The sequence below is a fragment of the Azolla caroliniana genome, unplaced genomic scaffold (genome assembly GCF_043228905.1).
Source record: "Azolla caroliniana isolate FFs.n. ecotype wild unplaced genomic scaffold, voAzoCaro1.0.p SCAF_1, whole genome shotgun sequence".
Lineage (NCBI taxonomy): Eukaryota > Viridiplantae > Streptophyta > Polypodiopsida > Salviniales > Salviniaceae > Azolla > Azolla caroliniana.
Genome location: NW_028230436.1, coordinates 33,755,803 through 33,781,522, shown reverse-complemented (window position 1 = coordinate 33,781,522; position 25,720 = coordinate 33,755,803). Strand labels below are relative to the sequence as shown.

General features: G+C 36.2%; 3 protein-coding genes across 3 annotated transcripts; 1 reads left to right on the top strand and 2 right to left on the bottom strand.

Annotated features, from left to right (window-relative positions):
• Positions 1-422: 422 nt before the first annotated feature.
• LOC147869965 (phenylalanine--tRNA ligase beta subunit, cytoplasmic-like) lies at positions 423-8,713 on the top strand. The gene is made up of 19 exons (XM_087335385.1): positions 423-550; positions 2,972-3,027; positions 3,110-3,207; positions 3,806-3,935; positions 4,286-4,401; positions 4,926-4,992; positions 5,080-5,121; positions 5,203-5,244; positions 5,327-5,403; positions 5,536-5,662; positions 6,579-6,746; positions 6,821-6,952; positions 7,088-7,198; positions 7,357-7,485; positions 7,558-7,632; positions 7,711-7,818; positions 7,975-8,070; positions 8,163-8,246; positions 8,453-8,713. The coding sequence occupies exons 1-19, from the start codon at positions 493-495 to the stop codon at positions 8,519-8,521; spliced, it is 1,785 nt and encodes a 594-aa protein (XP_087191511.1). The 5' UTR covers positions 423-492; the 3' UTR covers positions 8,522-8,713.
• Positions 8,714-9,792: 1,079 nt separating this feature from the next.
• Positions 9,793-19,697, bottom strand: SCY2 (SecY protein transport family protein). Its single transcript, XM_087335384.1, has 15 exons — positions 19,566-19,697; positions 17,985-18,078; positions 17,461-17,501; positions 16,875-17,336; positions 16,669-16,757; positions 15,467-15,546; positions 15,307-15,396; positions 15,101-15,192; positions 14,428-14,511; positions 12,292-12,433; positions 12,001-12,120; positions 11,800-11,923; positions 11,599-11,722; positions 11,289-11,395; positions 9,793-9,898 (listed from the first exon to the last, which is right to left on the bottom strand). Exons 1-15 carry the CDS (start codon positions 19,609-19,611, stop codon positions 9,809-9,811), a joined length of 1,785 nt encoding a protein of 594 aa, XP_087191510.1. The 5' UTR covers positions 19,612-19,697; the 3' UTR covers positions 9,793-9,808.
• A 2,429-nt stretch (positions 19,698-22,126) lies between these two features.
• Positions 22,127-23,601, bottom strand: PLMT (phospholipid N-methyltransferase). The gene is made up of 2 exons (XM_087335378.1): positions 23,261-23,601; positions 22,127-22,541 (listed from the first exon to the last, which is right to left on the bottom strand). Exons 1-2 carry the CDS (start codon positions 23,563-23,565, stop codon positions 22,283-22,285), a joined length of 564 nt encoding a protein of 187 aa, XP_087191504.1. The 5' UTR covers positions 23,566-23,601; the 3' UTR covers positions 22,127-22,282.
• Positions 23,602-25,720: the final 2,119 nt, after the last annotated feature.

The following is a 25,720-nucleotide window of genomic DNA, read 5'->3' as shown; positions in this document are numbered from 1 at the left end:
ATAGATCCATAGCAGGGATTGATCAAAGGTGTCAAACACTAGGATGTGCCTAATGGTCTTGGAAATTTAGGTTTAGGGTACTCTATTGATGGAGGGGGGTATGGTGGTAATTATGGAAAGCCTAAAGGGTACAAACTCTGTCTCTCCGTCTCTCTCATGTCTCTCATAATTACCACCATACCCCCCTACATCAATAGAGTACCCTAATGGTCTTCAATATTTAGGTTTAGGGTACTCTATTGATGGAGGGGGGTATGGTGGTAATTATGGAAAGCCTAAAGGGTACAGACTCTCTCTGTGTCTGTCTCTGTCTCTCTGTCTCTCATGTGTAAGGAAGGCTGTTAATATGTTATTTTAGTGATCTGTGTGTCTCACAGACCCTAGATGAAGAAGACTCTGCCTGATATATAAATTTGCTTGGCCATTATATATTCACACACACACACACATTCTCTCCCTCACGCTGCTGTATAAGTAAACGTAATCGTCACCATGCCCACCATTTCTGTGGTTCGTGATCGTTTCTTCCAGGCTCTTCAGCATACCCTCAGTAATTTCTACAACTTCCTCTCTTTTCCTTTCTGTTTGCTGCTTCTGTTTGCAATCGTTTGCATTAGGAATTGTGTAAACCGTGGTTTTCCCCAAATGCCGAATCTTCAAAATGTTTGTTTGGATTAGGAAATGTGTATATATTTACTCTTTCAATCGTAATACGGGATCTTCCAAATGTTGTAGTGTCTCTTGATCACTATAAATAGAGGTACGCATGCCCACTTTTAGGTCTCATTGCAGGACTTGAGTATATATAATTGTATCAAGCATAAACGATACTCAGTAGTTGATTGATCTTCCAAATGCAGTTTCGTGTTCCTACGTGTTTTAATAATGAATACTGTATAGTTGAGTGGTCAAATCGGCCAGAAGTAATTGGTAAAGAAACAGGTTTGGACAGTGATGTGCTGGTCGGAAATGGTATTTACTCCCAAGTTTCAGTTCTCATTACAAATAAAAATTAGGAGAAAATAAAAAATTAGGAGGTGGCTGAATGGCCAAAGTCAGGAAGATTTGGTCTAATTGTTTGATGTACTCCCATGGGTCATCCAAGTGATGGTATGATGAGAAAAAGTAACGATGGTAGCACCTTCAATGGTAGTAATACCCTCAGTTAGCTGGTTGATGTAACAGCCTAACTCCTGAGCTGTAAATGCCTCTAATAGCCCAACTTGGCTCTAGTAGTGGGTCCAATAGACAATAGTTGAGTGACCAAAGTCTTCAATTGGACAACTTTGGTGAGGATATGTTTGGGATTGTCTGGAGATGGACAATATTCTAGCAACGAATCTCCAGCAAAAACTGACTAACGTATGGTATTGCACGTCAATATGTGGTGGTGATGCAGCTGATGTTAATTAATACTCCTAAACTTCGCGAAATGTTTGTTAATATTGGGGTGAACCATTGCATGCCAGGCAAGTGTCTATTTGCATGTTAAACAAGTGGCTGCTGCATCTTGAACACCAAAGAAGGAATGATTTCAGAGGAAATTGTTTTCTTGGGTGCTTCTGATATTATCAAATAAGTCTCTTTAAGTGACATTGAAAACCATCATGTTATTCAGGGAAGTGACATTGAGTTTTTTTTTTATGTTACACTTATAACCTTCTTTGTGGAAATAGTTAAGTAGGCAGCTTGCTGAACCACGCAAATTCCTTGTCCCCTCTTTCATTTTGTTCTGTTTTGTGTTTATTCATTACATCATGTGATTCCTGAGCATACCTATGAATCTTGGACTTGGGCATTATCTGTTTTGAGATCTACTAGACATAATTATGTCCAACACAAGTTCAGCTGGAATGGTTTCATGCAACTAATTGTTGATTTCATATGACTAATTGCATTACAACCTCCACTCCTTCTGACCCTATCATCACTCTCTGGCATGATAATCAAAATGCCCCTCAATCAACAAGACCTGATAGAGAGTTTCTCCCAAATTGGGGGTACAGATCAAGGTGATGCTACCAGACATTGGAAATAGCTATCACACATCTCAGGGAACTCAAAATGTTGCATTAGAATCATGTATCCAGAGTCTTTTGCCCACTACAATGGCCGTGTGCCATATCTTCTGCATGTTCCTTGAATATCTGCCAATAGGGTTGCATTGTGTGTGTGTGTGTGTGTATTGGAGGTTCACCAGCACCTACTTCAAACATACAATGTGAAAGAAGTTGTCTTTTTACATTTTGATGATCCACTCTGCGAGTACATGATTATGATCCTGTGCTAGAACTTCTTGGATTCTTAAATGACCCTGGTTGATTTAGGTGAGTTTAGGCTCCCAATGAACTCCCTGAAATGAAGGAAATTGATTTTGTTATGGGAGTAAACACTGATATCATTATTGATGAGACATCAAAACGTCAAATAGTTGATACCATATTGGTTGCTAAAACTATAAGTGAATTGCTCCTATAAAATCCTTTAGCCATACGAGAAGATTTATTTATTTACAACACATAACAGTGGCCATGTTTTTATTGGATTCATTGTTTAGATATACACCTATCATCATCTTGTTTTGTATTCAGAGAAATTAACCATTCAAGAAGATTTATTTATTTACAACACATAACAGTGGCCATGTTTTTATTGGATTCATTGTTTAGATATTCACCTATCATAATCTTATTTTGTATCCAGAGGTTTCGAAAATATTTGTGTCTATAATGATCTGCTTTATTTGAATGATTTTGTAAACATTTAATCTGATCGAAATCTGGTAGAAACATTATAATATCTTTCCCATGTCATATGATGGTAGAAATGTGATGATGTATTGGTTCTAGTGTGCATTAAGAATAAGAAAATATAAAATACGGTGACTTAGAAATGACTTTTTGCTATGTTTTTCTTCTAATCAAATCAATTATTCTAATATTACTTTGGATTGATACTGTTAAATGTATAGCTGATGACGAATTTGATGAACTTTGCTTCGACTTTGGAATTGAGCTGGATGATATCGTAAGAATGCATTAATATATTTCTTGGAAAGGATTCAATCATATACTACAACTGCTAAGATTAGATATGTTTGGTGGTCTAGACTACAGAGAAGGCCATCGTACGAAAGGAAAAGCATCTTGATGAGGAAGCTGAGGAAGGTGAAGAGATTATTTACAAAATTGAGATTCCAGCAAACAGGTATCATTGACCTTAACTAAGGATCTGAGCTGAAGAAATATGTGTCAACCATAGTGTGCTGGAGAAAGCATTCATAGAATATTTATCTAGGTTCTATTATTGGTTATCATATCATAGGGATGTACTTGCGATAATATGTTTAGCTACAAGCTGATATGACTTGCTTCAAAAATAATGAGATGAGGTTCTTCCGGTAATCTATTTAAAATATGATCTGATTGAGGACTTGGCTTCTATAATAATCAATTGCCTGTAATGATGTGAACAGCTTTATTTCTTCCTCTTGGGAATTCATAATCCACAATATTCTCCTGTCAACCGTAGTGTGCTGGAGAAAGCATTCATAGAATATTTATGTAGGTTCTATTATTGGTTATCATATCATAGGGATGTACTTGCAATAATATGTTTAGCTACAAGCTGATATGACTTGCTTCAAAAATAATGAGATGAGGTTCTTCCGGTAATCTATTTAAAATATGATCTGATTGAGGACTTGGCTTCTATAATAATCAATTGCCTGTAATGATGTGAACAGCTTTATTTCTTCCTCTTGGGAATTCATAATCCACAATATTCTCCTGTTTATTGCTTCTAGGTATGATCTACTCAGTCTTGAAGGCCTTGCCAGATCCCTCCGCATATTTAAAGAGATGGAGCAGGTTCCAAGATTTCATGTCTGTGATATGTCATCTGCATCTTTGGTTAAGGTGCAAGTAAAGGCAGAGGTAATTACATGGTCGTTAACATAAAAATTGTTTCCCTTTATTTTTAAGGTCTTTCTGTACATTTTATTATGCTTCTTCAAGCAGCATTCTTTTGATGCCTTTGTTTGAAAATAATTTGTCTTCAGACATTGAGATCTCAGTAATTTGGTCATGTTCGATTAAAAATTGATCTCATATTCTTCTCAGCTTAACTTGAAAAATAATTTGTCCTCACTCAAATAACCTGAGTTTGCTTTGAATAGTTTTTTGGATTTATCTTTTTCTGGAAGAGCCCTACCGATTATTTATTTAGTTTCCCTATGCGTGCATGTCTTAACTCTGTTTAAATGTGGACTTTTTTCTTCTTGCAGACAGCCTTGATAAGGCCTTTTGTAGTTTGTGCTATCTTGAGAGGAATTACCTTTGATGAAGCACGATATAACAGCTTCATAGACTTGCAAGATAAGCTACATCAGAATCTTTGCAGGTAATTGTAAATTTGAAACTTTCTGCATGAGGTTGGAATTTAGTTTGACGTAATGCTTACTTAATGCAGTAGCTACTTCTCAGGGTATGTTTTTATCAGTCCATGCATTTCTTAGTGTGTCTCAGTAACTTATTAGATGCACTTATAGGTATTTGTCAATTTCACATCCCATGGTCCGTCCATGCCCCTACCCCAAGAAAATAAATAAATAAATTTGCATATAACTCTATTTCTCATTCTAATATATGTATAGAGTCTTTTCTTCTCTCGTAATATTACTAGTAAAATATATCCTGTGCTTTATGTCAACAAAAGTAACAAATTGTCATGTTTCAGTAATATATTTTCATTAATAATCATAGTTATATGTTTATGTTCCTTGCCTAATTGTTGAAAGTCTTATTTCCATTCTGCTTCCATTTTCTCATCAAAGTACTACGCAACTTTGTTAAAATAAACAAATTTTTTAATTGTGGCTCAAATTCTAAATTTTCTGTCTTATGTGTCTCTGTTTACTTTTGTAGGCGAAGAACACTAGTTGCTATTGGTACTCATGATTTGGATACATTAGTAGGACCATTTTCATACGAGGCATGTGCCATAGAGTTATATAGTTTTTTTTAAATGAGGCTTTATTATTTTAACACAGCTGAAGCTTAAGAAAATATTTTGTTTCAGGCATTACCTCCTTCAGATATCAGATTCATTCCTCTTAAACAGGTAAAATTTGCACTTCCCGAACTCATCCACAGCTTTTACTAATCGAACATGACCAAATTACTGAGACCTCAATGTCTGCAGACAAAAGAATACACAGCAGAGGAACTAATGGAATTCTATAAAGTAAGGATGTTTACAATATATAAAATACGGAATGCTTTTCTAAGGCTATATCTCTTGTAAATCTGTTTCTTCTTTGCTGCAGAGTGATACAAAACTGAAGAAGTTTTTACATATTATTGAGGGATCCCCTGTGTATCCAGTAATTTATGACAGCAAAAGGTTTGTATTAGATACTTGAAAAAAGATGGACAGCAGCTTTTTAACAAAGAGTTGCCAAATTTAAATGGGTGTGTGATACTAAGTAAATGCTTCTGAAACTTCTTGCTATTTACAAGAACGTGGTATTGTCAGGACGGTGCTTTCATTACCGCCAATCATAAATGGTGCACATTCTGCAATCACTCTAAACACAAAGAACGTATTCATTGAGTGCACTGCAACAGATTTGACTAAAGCTAAGATTGTTCTAAACACAATGGTAAGATGCCTTTTGCATTTGGATTTAATAAATCGTTGATTAATCTGACTTCTACCCACTGTTCCCATATCATCTTATTTTGATCACGGCCGAGTTACACATAGAAGCCTTTGATTCAGTTGACTTTACAGGCTACATAAGATCTACAAAGAGAAACCCTTGATCTCATCTGTCACTTTGGCATTTTGAAGACGCTATTTTTAATTTCATGTCATTTCATTGCTAAGAAAAGATCATCACTATCTAGGGATATAATATCTTGGAATATGGTCTTGTTTTTGACACCTTAAAACAGATTATATATTGTGTTTTTATGTATGTGTTTGACACTTTCTATGATAGACAGACCTCCAGCGTCAATCAGATCACCTGTCTGCTGCAAAACTGCTTACTTTTGTCAAGTCAAATTTGCTGCTTTGGATGGATTATACTAGAACAATCCTGAACCATGAAAGAAAGTCAGATTTAGTATTAGCAAATGTCTATAAGAATCAAGATCTACCTACTCACTTGTTTCTGATAATGAAAAGAAAAGAGGAGATATAATTTTCAGAACCCTAGGTTGTCACTGGTGTGGACATCCTAAGTATAAAATAGTTCCTTTCAATTAGAAGGGAAAGAACATAAGGCGAACAAAAAGGAGGAGGAGAAGAAAGATGATGATTAGATAAGTTTAAATACCTTTCAATTAGAAGCTTATTTAAAGGCCATGATGTCTTAGAATGATAGTGCTCGTGCATGTCCAACCACGAAACTGTTCTTTTGTAATGTTGTGCAGTGACTATTTAATTTCGATATGGAATGCTTGATGGCATCCTCTGATAGCATTTATATTTCTCGAATACTGGGGAAATTAGATAATTAAGCAAAATACTCTATATTATGCATGTAGAAAAACTTTTGCACGTTTTTACAGGTGACGACATTTTCTGAGTATTGTACAAATAAGTTTGAGGTTGAACCTGTGGAGGTTATATCTGCTAATGGAATCTCAAGTATTTATCCAGATCTGTCCTCAAGGAGCATGGAAGTGAGCTTGCCTTATATCTCCAGTGCTGTAGGTGTGGAATTTGAAACAAATCAGGTAAGAAATTCTTTTTCTAGACATTAAATTTCATATATCATAGGTGTTTACTCTTAATGTTATTCTATTGGCAGGTGATAAAAATTCTAAACAGAATGCAGCTTTCTGCAACAAAAACTCCCTCTCTGGAGGACAGAAATGAACTGATTCGTATATCAGTGCCACCCACAAGAAGTGATGTTCTACATCCATGTGACATTATGGAGGTAAAAACATTTTGTAGCTTTCTATTCTAGCTTGAGGGCGTAATTCTTTAGGCATTTCATTATAAACCAATCTTATATGTTCATGAATCTTACATTATAATAAGATCTCATTAAAGAAATTTTTTGTTTTTCCAGGATGTTGCGATTGGGTATGGTTTTAACAACATAAAACAAACAATACCAAAATGTGTTACCCAAGGAAAGCTGCAACCTTTAAATCAGTTTAGTGATTCTCTAAGGGCAGAGGTATATGTGGTCTGATCCCTTCATTGTTTGGTATATATGGTCAGAAAACTTTGTGGCCCTTTATAAGTATCACATCCATCAGTTCAGTTCTACTCCATTAGTATGAACCCCAGAATTAATTGAGGTAATTCGCATAACAAATTATGAGTTATTTTCAGGTTGCAATGGCTGGGTTTACAGAAGTCCTTACTTGGATATTAAGTTCACTTGATGAGAATTTTAACTTGGTGAAGCGCAAAGATTGTGATGCAGTTGTCGTGGGAAATCCTCGTACCAGTGAATTTGAGGTGTGATGATATATTCACGAAAACAGTACTTGATATAAAGGATGGATATAACCTCTTCTGTTCCATTCTTAGGTAGTGCGTAGCAGTCTCTTGCCAGGGATTCTAAAGACATTGGGGCATAATAAGGATCATCCTCGTCCTGTGAAGGTTTCTCTTCAGAACTCTGCCACAGACTGTTACTGTCTGATTAGTAGAGTTTGAAACTTGATGTCCTTCTACATGCAGTTATTTGAGCTCTCGGATGTTGTTCTGTTAGACCCTAGTAAAGATGTCGGTGCTAAGAATGAGAGGCATTTAGCAGCTTTATACTGCAATGTCAACTCAGGCTTTGAGGTTGGTTTTCCTCTTTTATTGTAATAACAGGTCGATAATAATAAATTTAAAACTTGCCTGTGTAAATTGCGTTTTTCTCGTGAGACCTTCAAAAAATTGTCAATTAGGTAAATTAATCTTAGGCCAGAAACATTGAAATGACCTAGTAATTTGCAGGTGATTCATGGTTTAGTAGATAGAATCATGCAAGTCGTTGGTGTGAATCCTGTATCAGTTGGAGATAATTCAGGATATTATATCCAACCTGCCATGGTAATAATCTGCAACTCAAATATCATATCTAAAATATTTTAATTCAAATATGATACTAAGGAGTCACAAAGAAAAATGAATGATGGTGACAGGAACCAGAGTTCTTCCCAGGACGACAAGCAGATATATTTTGCAAGGGATCACGAATTGGAACATTTGGTATCGTACATCCAGAAGTAAGTAAATGCTTTTTTTCAAGTTTGAGTATGGAATGTTTATTATATTCCAGAGTGTGTGCTATGTGGGGGTAGAGATTTAGAGGTTAAGCATGGATAACCGTACATGGGGATTAGAGCCAGTAGATTCTGGTTGATGTGAAAAATATGGAGGCTAATTTCATTCTTTAAACAAATTTTCTTGTCATGTCTTTCTTGTGTACCAGGTACTACAAAATTTTCTTATCCCAGATCCATGCTCAATATTAGAAATCAACATTGAACCGTTGCTATGAATCTGATGTTTTCCATCAGAATTTTTTTAAAGCTGCGAAGAGAAGTGAGTTTAGATAAGTTGTAGAAACGGCAGATTGGGTTGAGGAGAGGCATTTCGTATGCACAAATCACAACTCAAAATTAACTTTCTGGTTGATTGTTGACTTTATGGTATTTTATCATTAAAAAAAGAACTAATCTCTTGACAAGGTCACCGTTAGTTGTTTCTAAGTTGTCTTAGAGCCTTGTGCCTTGGAAATTTTGAATTACTGATAAGATCTATGAGTTTTATTTCTTGTGCCCTGGAATTACTGAATTACTGATAAAATCTACTCAGCATCTTTAATATTTAATTTTTAATCACATTCGCTTCCTCAAATTCCGTTGTATTGTATAACTGTAACTTCTGTTGAAAAATTTGTCAGAACTTTGGATTATATATTTCAATAGGTAATGGATTTGAAATTGATCATGCAAATTAAATTCTGAGTTAGTTTATATGGATTTAGACACAGAAGAAATATTATTGATTGGTAAAAAACACATTAATCCTTGAAGATTGCTTGAAAAGAAATTGGACTTATCATTGGTAAGGATGACAATGAAAAAAATGGTGAGACGAACCAATTGAAGTCATCAATTCAAATGAATTGGTGGTTTCTTAATCAATTAGGAACATAACGCCTGTTCCACTACTAAAAATCAAATTTCAATCGTTGCACTTCTCACAGGACATCATACCTGCCTTTCAACTGTTATGAGCAACCATAGCATTTGCAAATTATAAATGTGAGCAACTGTTATCATGAGCAACCTTATAATTCTGTCTACTTGTTACTTCCATCTTCTGGATTACGCCAACAATTATGTACCCAGCAAATAGTGAACACAATTCAACATTCTCAGGCAGTCAATGATTGGAGCATAGAATCCTGAAGGCTCTGTCTGTGTTATGAAATGGAACATGAAATTGCTCTTTCCCAGTCGTATGTTTAGCATTAATACAAATGGATTCCAAGAACAATTACTGGAAGGGTAACAAAAACCAGATTTCTCCAATGCATGTGTAGAACCACCACGTTTCCAAAGGCTGGAGGATAATGTATTTGAAAATGCAAAACGATGGTACATTTACAGTTTGCTAAAGATACAAATTCTGAATTGCACCAATGAATACACATAACTGTTGTTTTGTAATCACCTAAACCTCATCAGAACAATATAGAATTTTAGGCCTCCAGACCTTTCAATACTTTGCCAAGTAATGAATACACGACTTTTGTTTTGTAATCACCAAGTAAATTTTGTTAGGACTCCAGGCCTTTCAATACTTTACTAAGTGAAGGCATAACATTATATGCCACGTATGTTCTTCTCAAATCTAATATCGAACCTACCTGCAAAAGTTAAGAATTCATCAATCAATTTATTTGTAAACCATGGGAAATTCTCAATGTTAGATGAAAAACCAAATCACTGAATCTTTTTCCTTATGTCACTCATTATATCCGTCTGAAGATTACAATCATTTAAAGAAAGGACATGTAACAGTGAGAATTTGAAAGTCTGAATTAGTCTCCCATACGAAGATAATTAAAGACTTTGAGAGACATCAAGAAAACAGACCCGCCCAGTTCAAGAAGTTTTCACCAACAGGATATGCTGGCACTAAGAAGATGCCAAAAGTAAAATACAGGTAAAAAACCCCACCAGAGGTGTAAGTGACGAGTGATTTTAAAGGTGTCATGTTTGTGCACCACTCCATTGTAGATGAAGTATACCTTCATCTTTTCTGAAATTGTGGAGGATAAGTTATGACCCTAAGACATTGCAATATCACTCCATCCTTGACATTGCTTTTAGTCTTCATTTCCTGAGTAACCAAAAATTGTTGTTTGCATGTTCCAAACATTATTCATTACGCCAGATGTCAACTCAAGGATCATGTGTCAGTTAACCTTTTCATTCAGTTTTTGGTCTTCACTTCCTGAGTAATCAAAAAAATAGTGATTTCCTATTCCAAATGTTCATTGTGCTCTGCCAATGTCAGAAAGGGCCTATCAAAGATTCGGCAATCCTTTAGACAGGCTTCTGCATGTAAACGTGGCATGGGAACTTGATATAGAACCTCTGAATGCCTTGTATTATATGCCCATGCTGTGTGATCGAGCCTCAAGTGTGAGATGAAACCCCACAAAAGAGTATTATAAATCATCAGGTCACTATTGCAGAAGCATCTGTTATAGCCTCGGTCAGGATGTCTAACGTAGAGTTAAGAGAACATACATAGGTCATATTAACTGTAGAGACTCAGCTTATTAAGTCAAAAGAGTATTATAAATCATCAGGTCACTATTGCAAAAGCATCTGTTATTGCCTCGGTCAGGATGTCTAACCTAGAGTTAAGAGAACATACATAGGTCATATTAACTGTAGACACTCAGCTTATTAAGTCTAGGCATATTATTGCTTCATCCGTTGTTTTAATGATCAAAAGACAATAATGTCTAGGACAAGTACACACGACCACTGCATGCACAGCAAACCAGATTTGGAATATGTTTACATGTGATCAATCACTGTTTTATAGAGAATACTTGATCCAAACGAGAATGTGTGGACCCTTTCTTCCATGAAACTAAAGTTTTTTAGGAGAAACCTATCCTTTGTATGAAAATAAAATAAAAGATAGCATCAAAATGAAGTGCAACCAGCATACTTCTAAAGATCAAGAAATTATTAAAGTGTAGAGAAGTTGAATATTGATGATGATGAAATTAGACTTACAATTATCAGCATTGACGTAAATCCAATTGTATCACCATGGTGAAGATGACGGAATTGGTTGTCAACAAATGTTGATGCTATCACGAGGAGGCTCAGCATCAAGCCTCCTGAAAAACGTTTAAAAATGTAATTGAGTATTTCATATAAAATTGAAAGGGGTTCATATAAATTTGACAATTAATGAAGTACTTGATATAATGAGGAAGGGGTTACTATAATTTGAACAATAATGAACTACTTGATATAGATTTGGAAAAGGTTTATATAAATTTGAGCTGTAATGGAGTACTATTAATTTCATTAATATTACCCCAGAATCTAGTCGAAGCTTGAACTTTTGTCAGGTAGTCTACAGTTTGGTACCCAGGCTTGATACCTGGTATCCTTGCCCCAATTTTCATTAAATATTGATTGACTTCTACAGGAACATTCCCCTGAATGGAAGATCTTAACATTAGTGTCTTGCCTCGCATGACATACCTTATATGTTAAACTGTTAATGTTATTATACCAAGTCAAGAATGTTGAACAGGTTGATGAAGCACACAGTAATTAGATGGTATAGAAAGGGATTTGAGGATGACCCTGGTGTTAAGACATCCTTCAGTTTTATCCAGAACGGATTCTCATATATCCTGAAGATCACCAAAAAATGTGAAATGAAAATCACCACCATCCAAACGACAAAAAAAGTGTGCATATCAAAACAGACCTTGCAACAAATGCAGGAAGAGACATCAATATTGTTGTTGCAAGAAGCGGTTGCATTCCAGTTGGATTGATATTGAACGGGATATATGGTTCTACTTCAGTTACTGATTGAGCCATAGAACTGGAAAATAATACAAAGTGCAAGGTGTCAAAGGTTCATAATATACCAAACACATACTGGCAATTCTCAGACTATCAGCTGAAAGTAGTTGTAGGATATAATCATGAATTTTCCAGAACAATGCGGAAAATAAGATTTATAAGGAAAACTGGGACATAATTTCAGACTAACCTAACCGTAGGAGCAAGGCCAAAATTGTAATACTGAAGCTTCACCTTTCGATGGCCTGAGGATGTCAAAACTGCACATATTGTGAAGCACAACGAGAATCCAAACAAAGCAATTACTGTAGGACCCCAGTTTCCACCTCCATCTGTCAAAAGAAAAATTGATTTAGCCAAGAACTTCATTTCACTGGGGCGGCAAAATTGGATGAGAAAACGATTAGACATATTAATATTAAACATGATAAATGTATTTTGATTATAAAAATGAGGAGCTCAACATGTAATATATAAATATATTCAATATACATTATATATTTTTGGAGGTTGAGTTTCTTCATTCCTAAAAAGTCTGCCCCTTCAAAAAGATGTCTTCATGTCTCAAATGCATCAACTCTAGTGGGTAATCCTTGGTCTTCAGAACTTCTGAGAGTGGAGGAAACAGGATCTAGTGTGGAACACAAGTTCCAACCACAAAGACTGATACATCAAGCTCTAAGCATAAGTTAACCAAGGAGCCAGCATAGATTACGTTAGTTCCAATGAATATGAAACGAGGATGAGGAAATGGAAATGGCATAAGGAAATGCAAACAAACAGGAACATTTAATGTATTTATCACTTGAAAGATTGGAGAATGACACTCTAAGATATCAGTTAAGTTTGATGAATGAATCTTAAGGATTTAAATCCTCAAAACATTGACAATATTTGAATCACATGAAGAAAGACAAACTTGAAAATTGAGAGGAGAATAAACATCGTAGTATGTAAGGCATGATGTATCAATACAAAAATGATACTGAATCATGGAATATAAAGTTAAAGTAGGTAAAGTGTGGCTGAAGAGTAGAAGCTACAGAGATCTCCCCATAGACGAAACATTAGGAAGGGCCCATAAAACAGGCAGAATGGTGCAGAAAAGGTTAAACATACGGACCATGTAGATAATCCACAATTGGATGTTTCATAAAGAAGATGGCAGTTCCCTAGCATCCCCAGGCAGTGTATGCGCGTCCTCATCATATCAAGGTGTCCAAGTTGGTCAGAACACTTGGACCCACGAAAAACAGACACAAAAATGCAAAAACTTTAATAAAAGGACAATGTTGACCATGGCAAATGCTCATTCATAGAGGAGATGGCGGTTCCCTGCAATCTCAGGACTGTGTATCCACATCATTATCATGTCTCAAGGTTTCCCAGTTGGCCAGAACACATACGGGTGCAAAAAAAGGTGTCCTTGAGCCCAACAAATCAAACAATGGAAGTAGCAGGAGATTGCAGCTTGTATGATAGAAGGCGATACACATTTTCTCCACAAAAGACTGCTAAAAATAAAATGCAAATGTGACCTACTGAAACCCTAAACTTGTGGGTGAACCACAGAAACCTTAGAACTTTAGAAGTGACCTGCTGAAACCCAGTTAAAAACCTAACGATTGTTTGCAAAATGTATATATGTGTCTGCATTGATTTTCTCAAGGTTCAGAGCTGAGCTAAGGGACAAACTTATCTGGGATATTTAACTCCAGTTTACTTCAGTTCAGAATCAAATATAGGACATAACACTTCAACCAAATCTTTCTGTTGGTCTATGACTTGCAAAATGAAACCATTCAATGTATTTAACTTTACCTTTGACATTGTTAGCATGAGATTACAACTCTTCACATAACTCTTCACATAAGCTCTCAATACTCACAAGAATTACCTAATAATTAATTTACACAAGCATCCCATATTAGGCCATAAACGAGATATATGACTTTGAATGCATGTAAGTGAGACAGCTTCACGAGAACATTAGCAAACATTTTGTCGCTTTGTATTACCTACTTAGGTTAATGAAGGGTAAACTTTGGTTTAGTTTATCTAGGTTTACAATAATTTCCATGATGGATAGAGAGTGTTATCTCTATCTAGACATAAATATGCAGATATATATAATGTATGTGTGTCTACAGATACCCTATGATAGGAAGACGTCTATATTAACATCTTTTAGGATGCCTGAATGGCCTAAAAGACCAAACAAAAAATTACATTTGTGGAAAATATCCAAACATTAGTCTTATCATAATCAACCTATGAACAAAATCAGCCAATACCCTAAGAAAAGAGAACTGCTGATTTAACTCACTTATGAGACTTGACACAACTTTATATAGTGATTCTGCATAGCCTGTCAAAATGTTTACACATATAAATAGTGATGGTCCCTGTCCTGCAATAACAATATGAATAAATGTAAGAAATAATCCACACAACCATACCAAAATTGAATCTAAATGCTATGTTTCTGTGCATGCTTAATTATTAAAAGAATACCCCTGACGATGAAGGAAATATGTGATTTAGGTTCTGAATAATGGTGATACAAATATAAGCACATGCTATTTTGAATTTGAACAGAAGTACGATCACTATGCATGAGGATAATGAAATGAGTAGATACTAGCATTGCATGGTGCTTTGAGTATCAATACTAATACCACTATGCACTTGTGAGACTAGTTTATTTGTTTCACTCCGTCAATAAATGTAATCAAGAAAAAGGGCCAGCTGTGGTATTGTGGCTAGCGGCCATTATGGATTGTTATTCGCATTCCTGAGTAAGAACATATTATTTGTGAACTAATGCTGTGGCTAGATATTCTTTGTGTTTATTCTTTATCTTTCTCATCAGTTTCATATCATCTAAAACGTTGATGTCAAAGCTCTGAAACATGCACATGATTCTTCATTTGCACAACTACCTCTTATTTCTGTAGAGGAAAAAAATATGCAAATATATACCCAATGAGATTATTTACCAAAACCGTAATCCGTTATCTGGTTGCAGATCCAATTGATTAACAAGGCTCCAATAGACATCAGTGTGGTATTCATAACCAGATACCGGAATCTGGAGTATAAATGCAATCAATTTTCCATAAAGAAAAAAGAATTTGAAAGATTTTTTTTGAAATATGACTCACAGCTTAAATTCTCATGGTAAATCAGAATGAGATTCGCAAACCTGTTATTTGCTGCATACACTGAATATGGGACAGATTGAAATGAGATAATTAATGCTTGAACAACAGCAATTGCAAGGGCCAATCTCTCCCTGAATTTGAGTGGCCTAATCATTTAGCACCTCTAACAATCATTAAATTTAAAATTCATTTCTTACTCACGTGTACTGTTTGATTCTCTTCACACCTTCCGCACCCTCTTTCCGTAGTCGGATCAAGTGTGGTAGAACATAGCAAAGAACCTGTAATGAAAAGTACCTCATTACCATAGCCCGCGAATGGATAAATCCCAAGAACCATTCTATTCTAGGAGTCACACACTGGATCCACCAGGAACACCTACTTTTATTTCCTATATGCTTCATGACAATGGAATTTTGTTTTAACAGGACTGCACATTATCTGTACAAGAATCATTTGCCATGCAGCCTAACTTTGATTGACATAATTAAGAAACTGCATAACATAAAACTCATTTTATACAGGTGGAGATCAATATAAGATAACAAACATTTGCAATTTCAACCGAAAATACACATCTCCTTCATGCTAGTAACTTTACGTAATAGCCAGAGAGACAACTCTTATTCTCTAGGAAACGTCTTTCATCAGCCGATATTCCTCAGAATTTATCTTAAATTGGAAATATATGTTTCCTCTGCCAGTTAAGAACCTTATATAGGAGATAAACAACACACTTCCAATCACACAAATGTATATTTGATGAGTACTTATGGTATGCAGATTTACCATTCATCCATAGTACAGAAAGAAAAACCTCTTCTTTGAACCATTGCTAAATAAGCACACGTCGAACGCCACTAGCAAATTGCAACCAGGTTAAGCATACTTATCGCAACAAAAAGGAATATACAATATTCAACATTCATTGAAACTGATGGATACATTGATATGGTTGTTTGGCTATTTTGTTGCATACATCGAGCTCTCCATCCTAAGCCTTTTTTGCATGCATAAGATTTTTGTCTTTCTGGAGACTGGTGACACAGACAACTCATTAAGATCAACCTATATTTGACACATACTGGATTTTTAGGATTTCACTCAGGCAATCCTTTCATTCTTGCTATGTCTCAAAACAAAGCTTCAGATAGGTAGAGATAATGTAAATGAACGACCTTAAAATCCAAATTGGCAGGTGGTCATGATATCCTGTGTAATAGGATAAATGTTTCATTTCTTACAGTATAGTTAAAGACACTGAATTCTGAATTGTTTTCAAACATTTTATTACTCAATCCTCTAGACCCCTAGCATATCCCTTCATTTCATTTATCAGGTCCAGCTAGAGCTGCATGAAAAATACCAATTCATTTATTAAAGATCCTTGATCAAGATGGAACCTGCATGATAATGGAGGCGCCCATGTATGGTCCTATACCAAGCTGAAAAAGAGATAGTCTCATTTCTGGCACAAGGTCACCAGTTCCTTCTGTAAATCAAAAAATGGCTCTAAGTCAACTTTATAAAAAAAGTGAAAAATAAGCCAGTTTTTACATGAGACTGTCTTCAATACAGCGACTGTGCAAATAAAAGAGGTATTATGCACCTGTCGGATACACAAGGTAATCTCCTGGCATGAAACGCCGGTCAAATCCTGGGAGAGGTATGAAATGGCCAGCACGCATGGCAATAAGCATTAGAAGTGTAACTAGGGCTCGTTGCCTGATTTCACTCCTGAAGAAAGACTCGAGCTGTTTCTTCACAGTTGTACCTAGTTTTGCCAAAATTAGAAATCTGTTCTTGAACCGCTTCTTGCCTGAAAATGACCTTAATAGTAAATCCTCAGAGCTGAAAGAAGTAGATGCTTCCGAAGTTATGGAATCATCGGATTCCTGTTCACTCATTCCCATAGATGTCATGCCCATGTCTGCCAATGAAATTTCTTGCTGACGCACAGTAGTTGAATCTTTAGGGTCCATGCTGTCATTTCGAAATTGGTTGAATGAACGTTCATCCATATCAGCAGCATTCGATCTGCACTTAGTTGTCTGTATATGGAGTTTTTTGGCTGCATCAATTTAAGAATAGAGAGATAGTGTATGAACATGATAGTGGACGGATACATTGTTAAAGCTGGAAATCAATGAGTTAATGCTTCTCAGGATACTAATGATTGCAAGATTGAAGCTAACCTCGTGAGATACACAACGCTGTGAACTGATTGCTATGGAGCCTGCAAACAAATATTTGAAACTTTCAATCTTCTGGGCAAAAACAGTAAGGCTGTGCTTCAAAATAGGACTGAAGCCAACCCTTCAAACATTAGACCAAGGAATGCTTAGCCTCTCTGCTCTATGGATAGCATTTGTAAAAGGTATCCTATTCATACCGCTCAATGGATAGTTGATTGAAGCTTGGTGTGAAAACATTTGCAATGTAATTTCAAATATTTAAAGAACAAAAGCTGCATATATGTTCTGAATGATTAAAATGTTCATTTAATCTTTAGTGAAGAAAACTTAAGAGAAATTAGACAAACTGAGACGTGAAGTACAAAGAATGGTTAGACAAGAATTTTATGTGTGGAGAGGAATAAAAGAAACGAGAGAGACAAAACTAGAAATTTTGAACAGTAGAACAAAAAAAAAACTATTCAACACCAGTACTAATGTATTGCATCAATAAATTCTCCATGGAAATAGAAATGATGCCTTACGTCTGCACAAATTCTGAAGCAATTCTGACTCCTTTTACATGCTTCTTTGATAGAAGTTTCAAACAACTGTCCTCACTCAAGAATAGTCCTATGCCTGCCAAATACATTGAATGACTTGCAAATTAGAGGAAGGGACAGTCAACAGATACAGAAAAGATGCACACCACAATAAATGTTTTTAACAAGTCTAAAAAAGACACTATTTTTTTTGTCTTTCCTTTTCTGTCTTTTTTATAAGAAAACAGGGCTTTATATTATATGCATTAATCATTGAAGGATCCTTCTTCTAGAAGCTTTACTGTTCCTGTCTTCCCGTTTCACCTCCATGAAATCCATACAAACCCCATGATCCCCCCCTTCAAACCCTGCCATAAAAGCATTTTCTTTGTTCTACTGTTTATTAAGGACACTCTTTTCCTGCATTTTAAACTTCTCCATGCAGGTTTCTCAGCAATTGCCAGGCCACTTTAGATTCCCCTCCATCAAATCCTAGGAATTTTGAATGCACATCAGAAAATGTTGCTTTCCTGTAGAGTTACTAATTGAGGGAACCTGTCCGAGATTGGATAAAGGCCTCTTTTTTCTACAGTTCCTGGTCACCTCTGGGGGTCACTTCACATGACCAAACCTCTTGTCCCACAGCTTGCCACATCATTGTTCAAAAATTCTGCAATGACTCTGGATCTCAACTTATAATTATCCATCTCTGGTAGTCCAATTTTACAATCAAGGAGTCTGATAATCGGAAACATATTCCAGTCACTCCTGCTTTCCCAAAGCTTTCACATTACTCTTGTTTACAAAGAGCTTTTCAGTCATTTCTGGTTTCAAAGACGTTATATATTTATATCAGACTACCTTATATGAAAAGATTTTATAATGGAAGTGTATTGCAAATCACAATAAAGGACTCAATGACAATCCAATATAGAGGATTATAATGCTGACTAGTGTATACTGATGGCCATGAAAGTCGACACGTCTAACTTAAAGGCATTTCCTTGAGGTCCATTCTAATGAACTTTGAAGTCTCCTGAATTATCACTCATCTCCTTGTCAATTGTGCATATTGTATGTTAATATATAATCCATGGATGATATTATCTACCATGTTCCATTTCTTGGAAGAAATGCCTGCTTGAATATCATTGTTTCACCAGACAAAACTCAGATTGATCATTTCATCTCTCAGCGAACCATACAACATATAGTGTGCAATACTCATAAGTGATCCATATACTAGGGAGGCCAGTTCTTTGTGAAGCTCCACACCAACTTTGTCATATGCTTCCTCAAAGCTGAGTAGTAAGACGATAAGATCATGGTTCACACAAGCTCGCACGATTTTGATCTCTCAAGGCGTGAAGATATTCCTTGTGTAACCAGAGAATTGTACGGTACAAAGATATCTAGAAAATTTAGAAAAATACAAGAGAATAAACTGTTTACTGTGGAAAAACGAGAGGGAGGAGGAGCAAGTCCGGTGTGTTTATGTGCGTCTTTGCGTGCGTGCGTGCGTGCGTGCGTGCGTGCGTGTGTGTGTGTGTGTGTGTGTGTGTGTGTGTTTGTGCGTGCGCATACCTGAGCCGAGCCGAGTGAAGAGGAATGGTTTGTACGCTGCAGCCATGGCTATGGCGAGGGTCACAACAACAGAACTACTCACTACCTCGAAGAAGAAGAAGAAGAAGAAGCAGTATTATGATGGTGGTGGTGGTGATGAATTTGGGGAATTTACGAATATAGGCTTCCCATAAGTTGTCACAAACTTACAACAAATCAAAACATTTGCACGTCAAAGGAGTGGGGAGAGAGAGAGTAGATAGATTTCACAATCGTGTTCGCAGACCAAATGTAACCTCTCATTCCGAAAACATAACGATTTCACGTATGCCATGTGAAAGTGAGTCGCAAACTCTTAATGTTCTTGCAAGCTTTGATAATGCATATCATAATCGAGAGTAGACATTGTGGTTGATGAGAGAAATCGTGGGAAGCTTGGGTTCACTGGAAGATGTGGGGAAACCATAGGTGAATATGATCAAAGGCAAAGCATTGTATCAAAGTGGCATACTTAAACTTGTGAACTTGTTTAGGACAAATTGCATATAGTTAACTAGTCTCATGGTCCCATCTCACATTGAAGCAAGTGAATGAAGTCGTGTGAAAACAATGGTTTGGATTACTAACAACAAGGTGGGCTCTAACATATACCAATGCATATGGTTTCCTTGTTTGGCAAATAATATGGTTTTGCAATTAGGTGCAACCAATGCAACATAATGTGTGATAGGAGCCTCCAATGTTTTGTCACATGATGATGTATCATTTGTGTTGCAAAAAGGCGTTGTTCATAGAGGAAACTATTGAGGATCATGAAGTATAAGTGGGTTCTTGATTCATTGTTTTCATGGAGTACAGACTGCATCAAGTACGTAGGCCGAAAGGAAAGTTTCCAAAAGTAAGCCCTACAACCACATTTTCCGTGGAGGGAATATTGTAGTAGGATCAACAATGGTTGTTTTTTGTATTGTCACAAGGTTTTAACATACATAATATCTTAACCAAAAAACGAGAAGGGGAATGGATTTACTATTATACAAAGAAAATGGCAAGATTGAATTGACCATTATCAAAATTCCTCAATTTGCACCTGTAATTCATTGAGAGGGGTTTGACGATCTCAATTGGGGAGATATAAAAACAATACGGGCGTTCATATGTATAAAAGAAAACTTGGGGTTGGGGGGAAATATGTGTATATGCTTTGTTAGAGTTATTCCATAGGTTTTGAGAGAAAATGCATGCTTATTCTTTAACCAATAATTAAATATTAATTTATTGTCGTTATAATTTACATGCTTTGTTTGAATTATCCCATAGATCTTGAGATAAAATGCATGCATATTCTTTAACCAATAATTAAAAATTAATTTACTAATTCTAGTTATAATTTGGAAGCAAGCTTGTATGAACTAGCAACAACTTTGATTACCTTAAAGCAACTTTGATCATTTAATGCTAAATTTATTGACATTGTTGCTCTGATTATAATAATTTTAGTAAAAATTAAGAAAAACTTTAAGATTGTCACTTTTTTGTGTATTGTGCCCAAATCTTGATTGATTGAGAAAGCATTATTTCGTTATTGCCCAAATATTGATTACTCCTTCACATACTACTTATATTAGGATATCACTTAACTAAAGCACTCTTGGATTTACTAAGCAAGAAAAGTGGCATGCTAGCAAACACAAAGAGTGGTATCGCCATCCCCAATCATTGGTCAACTCTTACTCATTATCCATGCTTGGTGTTTACTAATTCTTGGCTTCTTCCTTACCTCCTTGGTCATACTCTTTATACATCCCTTTGGTTTTTGCTAATTCCTAGCTTCTTCCTTATCTCTTCGGTTCCTAATTATTCCTTTGGTGTTTACTAATTCTTGGCTTCTTCCTTGTCTCCTTGGTCATACTCTTTATACATGCATTGGTTTTTGCTAATTCCTAGCTTCTTCCTTACCTTTGATTCCTCCGCATTCATTTCTATTTTGACTAAAACCTATCCTGATTCTTCCTCTTGCATTGTGGTGGTTTATTAGAGCTACAGTAAGCTTGCACAAGATGATATCTAGCTGAGATAGGTGCCATCACTTCATTGCCTTTGCTTCAGTGTCTTTGTAGACAATAATGATATCTTAGCATCCTTAGAAGTCCAGAAACATGATCTACGAAACCTGATAATAGAGTTACAAGAGAATCCCATGGTTCAAACTCTAAAAGAAGGGTATAAATGTTGCAAGCTATGGAGTTAGGGTCAAATCTTTTGCGCAAGATTGCTCTGGCTCTAAACCCAGACCCTAGATCCCATAAATAGCTCCAGTTCTACAGAAGCTATGATCTTGCACCACGCCACAATTTCTAGGGTTTGGGCTATGGGTCTTACAATGCTTCGGTTTCATTATGGCATCTTTGGCCCTCTTTATGCTGAAATATCCAATGATGCCTGACATGGAGATTTAATGCCAATCACACAATGAAGAAAGGGCACATACAATAAATCACACATTCACAATAAAAAGGCTTCAAAGCTAAAACTCTCATAAATAAGGAAGAAAAAGGCCAAACTATTTTGCCAAAACTACCTGTTCGCATCATCTTTGTGTAGTTTTTACAAAGACCAGTTTATTTCCCTTGAAAAATGTCCTTCATTAACATCGAACATGTTTCTCTCACATTAGTATAACAAGAAAGTTATGGATGATTTTATCTACAGATGAGGATCAAAAGCACAATGGATACCTAGCCTGATATCTTCGGAAGCTTTGCTCGAGATGAAATATCCTCGGCACTTTCCACATAGCTCATAAATAGGTAGCCCAGGATCCAAATGAGCACATAAGGCCATGGCACCCAACAAAGGCAACCCAATAAGCTTAGAGAACTACCAACATATTGAGGATCCCTCATATACCCGAAAGGAAACTCATGAACCCATGGTATTTGTTTACCGAAACGTACTCCATAATAGACACCATCTTCACCCAGTAGTTGGTATACCCTGTATGTTTGAAAGTGAAGAGAAAAAGACTTAAAATAGTAGCTAGGGTGATCCTGTAAGCAAAGGATTTATATATATATATATATATACACATACTTAAGTAAAAAAACTTTAACATTTCTTGTTCGAATTTAATTAAATGGAAATCCAAGTTTTGCTTTCAGAATAGAACATTAAAAAATACAAGAAAAAATGGATTCTAGATCCTCACTTACATTCAGAACAAAAAAAAAAACAAAAATATGATGTTTAAGTCCTAAAACCCGGATTTCTGATCCAGTAACAAAAGAGAGAATCTCCTGCTGAAACACGATTCCTAAACTTCTGATTCACGAACAAAAGACAAGAAATTTCTTCTGCTTAAACCACATTTAGAAATTTTTTATGGCTGCGGAACCCAAAAGACGATGATAAAAAATACAAATTTGAATAAGACGTGGTTCAGTAAACACTGGAGCTATAGGAACCCTGAAGACAGGAACCTATATGGAAATGAAGATGAACCAACAGAAGAATAAATCATATGCATTTAGAGTACACAATTGATCAACCTAATGATATATATATATATATATATATGGACATGAAGATGAACCAACAGAAGAACAAATCATATGCATTTAGAGTACACAATTGATCAACCTAATGATATATATATATATATATATATATATATATATATATATATATATATATATATAATAATTTAGAGGGTTAACCTTAGATTGAGGAATTGTCCGGCGAGGAGGAGCAGGACAGAGGAGAGGGGAAGGGGCCAGGAGGGGGTAGCAGTGGAGGCGACGGCCAAGATCTGGCCAAGCTTCAGGAGATGGGAGATATGGGCCATGCGACGGCAGGGGTCCACCACGCCGCCGGTGCCACAGCAGTGATCCACCCATGTCTGCGGGTGGGTCCACAGAAACCAATAGAAGAAGAAAGGGAGGAGGATGAAGAAGGAGGTGGAGAGGAAGAAGACGCAGGAGGAGGCGGTGAAGCCATGGACAGGCGGCGCGACGCCACTCATATCTCAGCCACAGAGAAGCAAGAAGCGAGAAGCAAGAAGCAGAAGCAGAAGCAGCCGCAGAGAGGCAGAGCTCCTCTTCTTTCTTTCTTTCTTTGGGATGGATGGTTCATGTCCGTAGTATGAACCATACGTAACATACGGTCATTCGCATTCGCATACGTACCCTCAACGAATGATAAATAGTATACTTTTGGATTAACTATTTATTATGAGGTAAATAAGCCTAATAAATGAAAAACAAATGGGAAAAAAAAAACACAAGAATGTTTGAATAACATTCTCATTCGTTTTCCAACGTAGGAAAACGAATGTTATGCTAGACGAACACGAGTTTTACGTACGAATCATGTCCATATATTCATGGGACACACACACACACAAACCAAATGGCTTGTGACTCTCTCAGCTCGCCCGCCTGCCTACCCATCCCATTGCCGCCACTCGCTACATTGCATCCGTAATCCATAAGATCCTCGTAATAATCATTGATGATTACCGCAACTCGACCGAACCTCAGAAGCTTATGTATACATACATAATGCACGAATAGAGGCCTCTCGGCAGCAGTAATCCATAAGATCCTTGTAATAATCATTGATGATTACCGCTGCATGCCCAAACCTGGGAAGAATATACATATAACAATGCACGAACAAAGGCTTTGGCTTGTCAACCATGCGACAGAGCACATGTCGGGAATGGATGATATATGCTCTCTTCTAGTCTAGCACCCTCTGCTCAATCATAAGCCATGACGTGAAAGAAAACATGATGAGCCTTGCACATGCATGTGTCGTCGATCGGGGTATGATAAGTCATGTTTTTCTTGTGTTTCAAGGAACTTAAAATATCATATCACCATCTTGCTCTCTCTCTCTCTCTCTCTCTCTCTCTCTCTCTCTCTCTACATAAAATGGTAACATGCATCCATTCGATACGACCATCCTTATGCCATAGAACTCTTATGAGGTAGCAAGTGGCATGCCATTGTTTATCTTCTTTTCATTCACATTATACATACCACTCTCCTATGTTTGTGTGTGTGTGAGCGCGTGCTCAAACTTTTAAAAAGGTTTTTGTGATGAGTGATGGTACTCTTGTCTAACTTTCTAAACACGTTAGGCTTACATCATATTAGTTTATTTGTGTTCTCATACTCTTCTATTTTCTTATATTCCTAAGCAATAAACTCCATTATATATGTGCATGAAACATCGTAATGAACTTGGCATGCATGTATCCTTCTCATAAATGAGTCAATAATATTCTAGGTAAACCTCGAAACACAATCTATCATGGGTGAGGGTTGAAGCTTTTCATGTATTGTGGGAGAGAGGGATTACATGACATTTGAATTGGCATGTAGGGTGGCATTGAGTTTGGAGTTCTTGTAGTATATAGATGCCTAGAAGGGTTCTAGGCTGTGTAGTAAGTTAGTTTTGGTGGTGTTTTTTTCTTCGCAGTGAAAGCCATTATTTATGGCAAAAAAAAAGATTACATTGATAAGACATGGTCACAAACTTCTAGCTATTGACATCATAAATGTAGAACAAATGTTGCAAGTGTATATCATTGATGACGAGGTGTGTAGGTAATGATGCATGATTGCCATCAATGCAACATAGTAATGCGATGAATTGCCATCGCAAAATAGAAACATAAGGCTGCATAATCTATGTACACTTCACATGCTTTTCCAGTTGGATCTTTCTTCTCAAGATTAATAGAGCTAATGTATTTATTTTTCAAAGCCATTATCATATCATAGCATAGCACAGATTTTCAGCAAATGAGAACGGAGAAATTTAGAGCATTTCAATAGCTCACCGAAGATTCAACATAATATATGGCGTGAAATGGGGGTCTAAAATTATTAATTTAATGTAAAAAGTAGATGACCTGTTGGCTTTAGAAATAACTCAAAGTCTCAAACCATGTCTACCATTATGTTATGTATTCTATGAGAATTCAATATTCAAACATTTAAAAAATGTAAAAATGCTTGGGATTATTGTTCACATGGCACCCACTTTTCCCTTTTTGAAGGTTCTTCAGAAATTAATGGAGTAGTTTTAGCATGTAGACAAGGCAAAAAAGGATTAGTAAAGGAGATCACATCCAGGAAATAGTGTTACCTTCCACAATAAACCCCAAG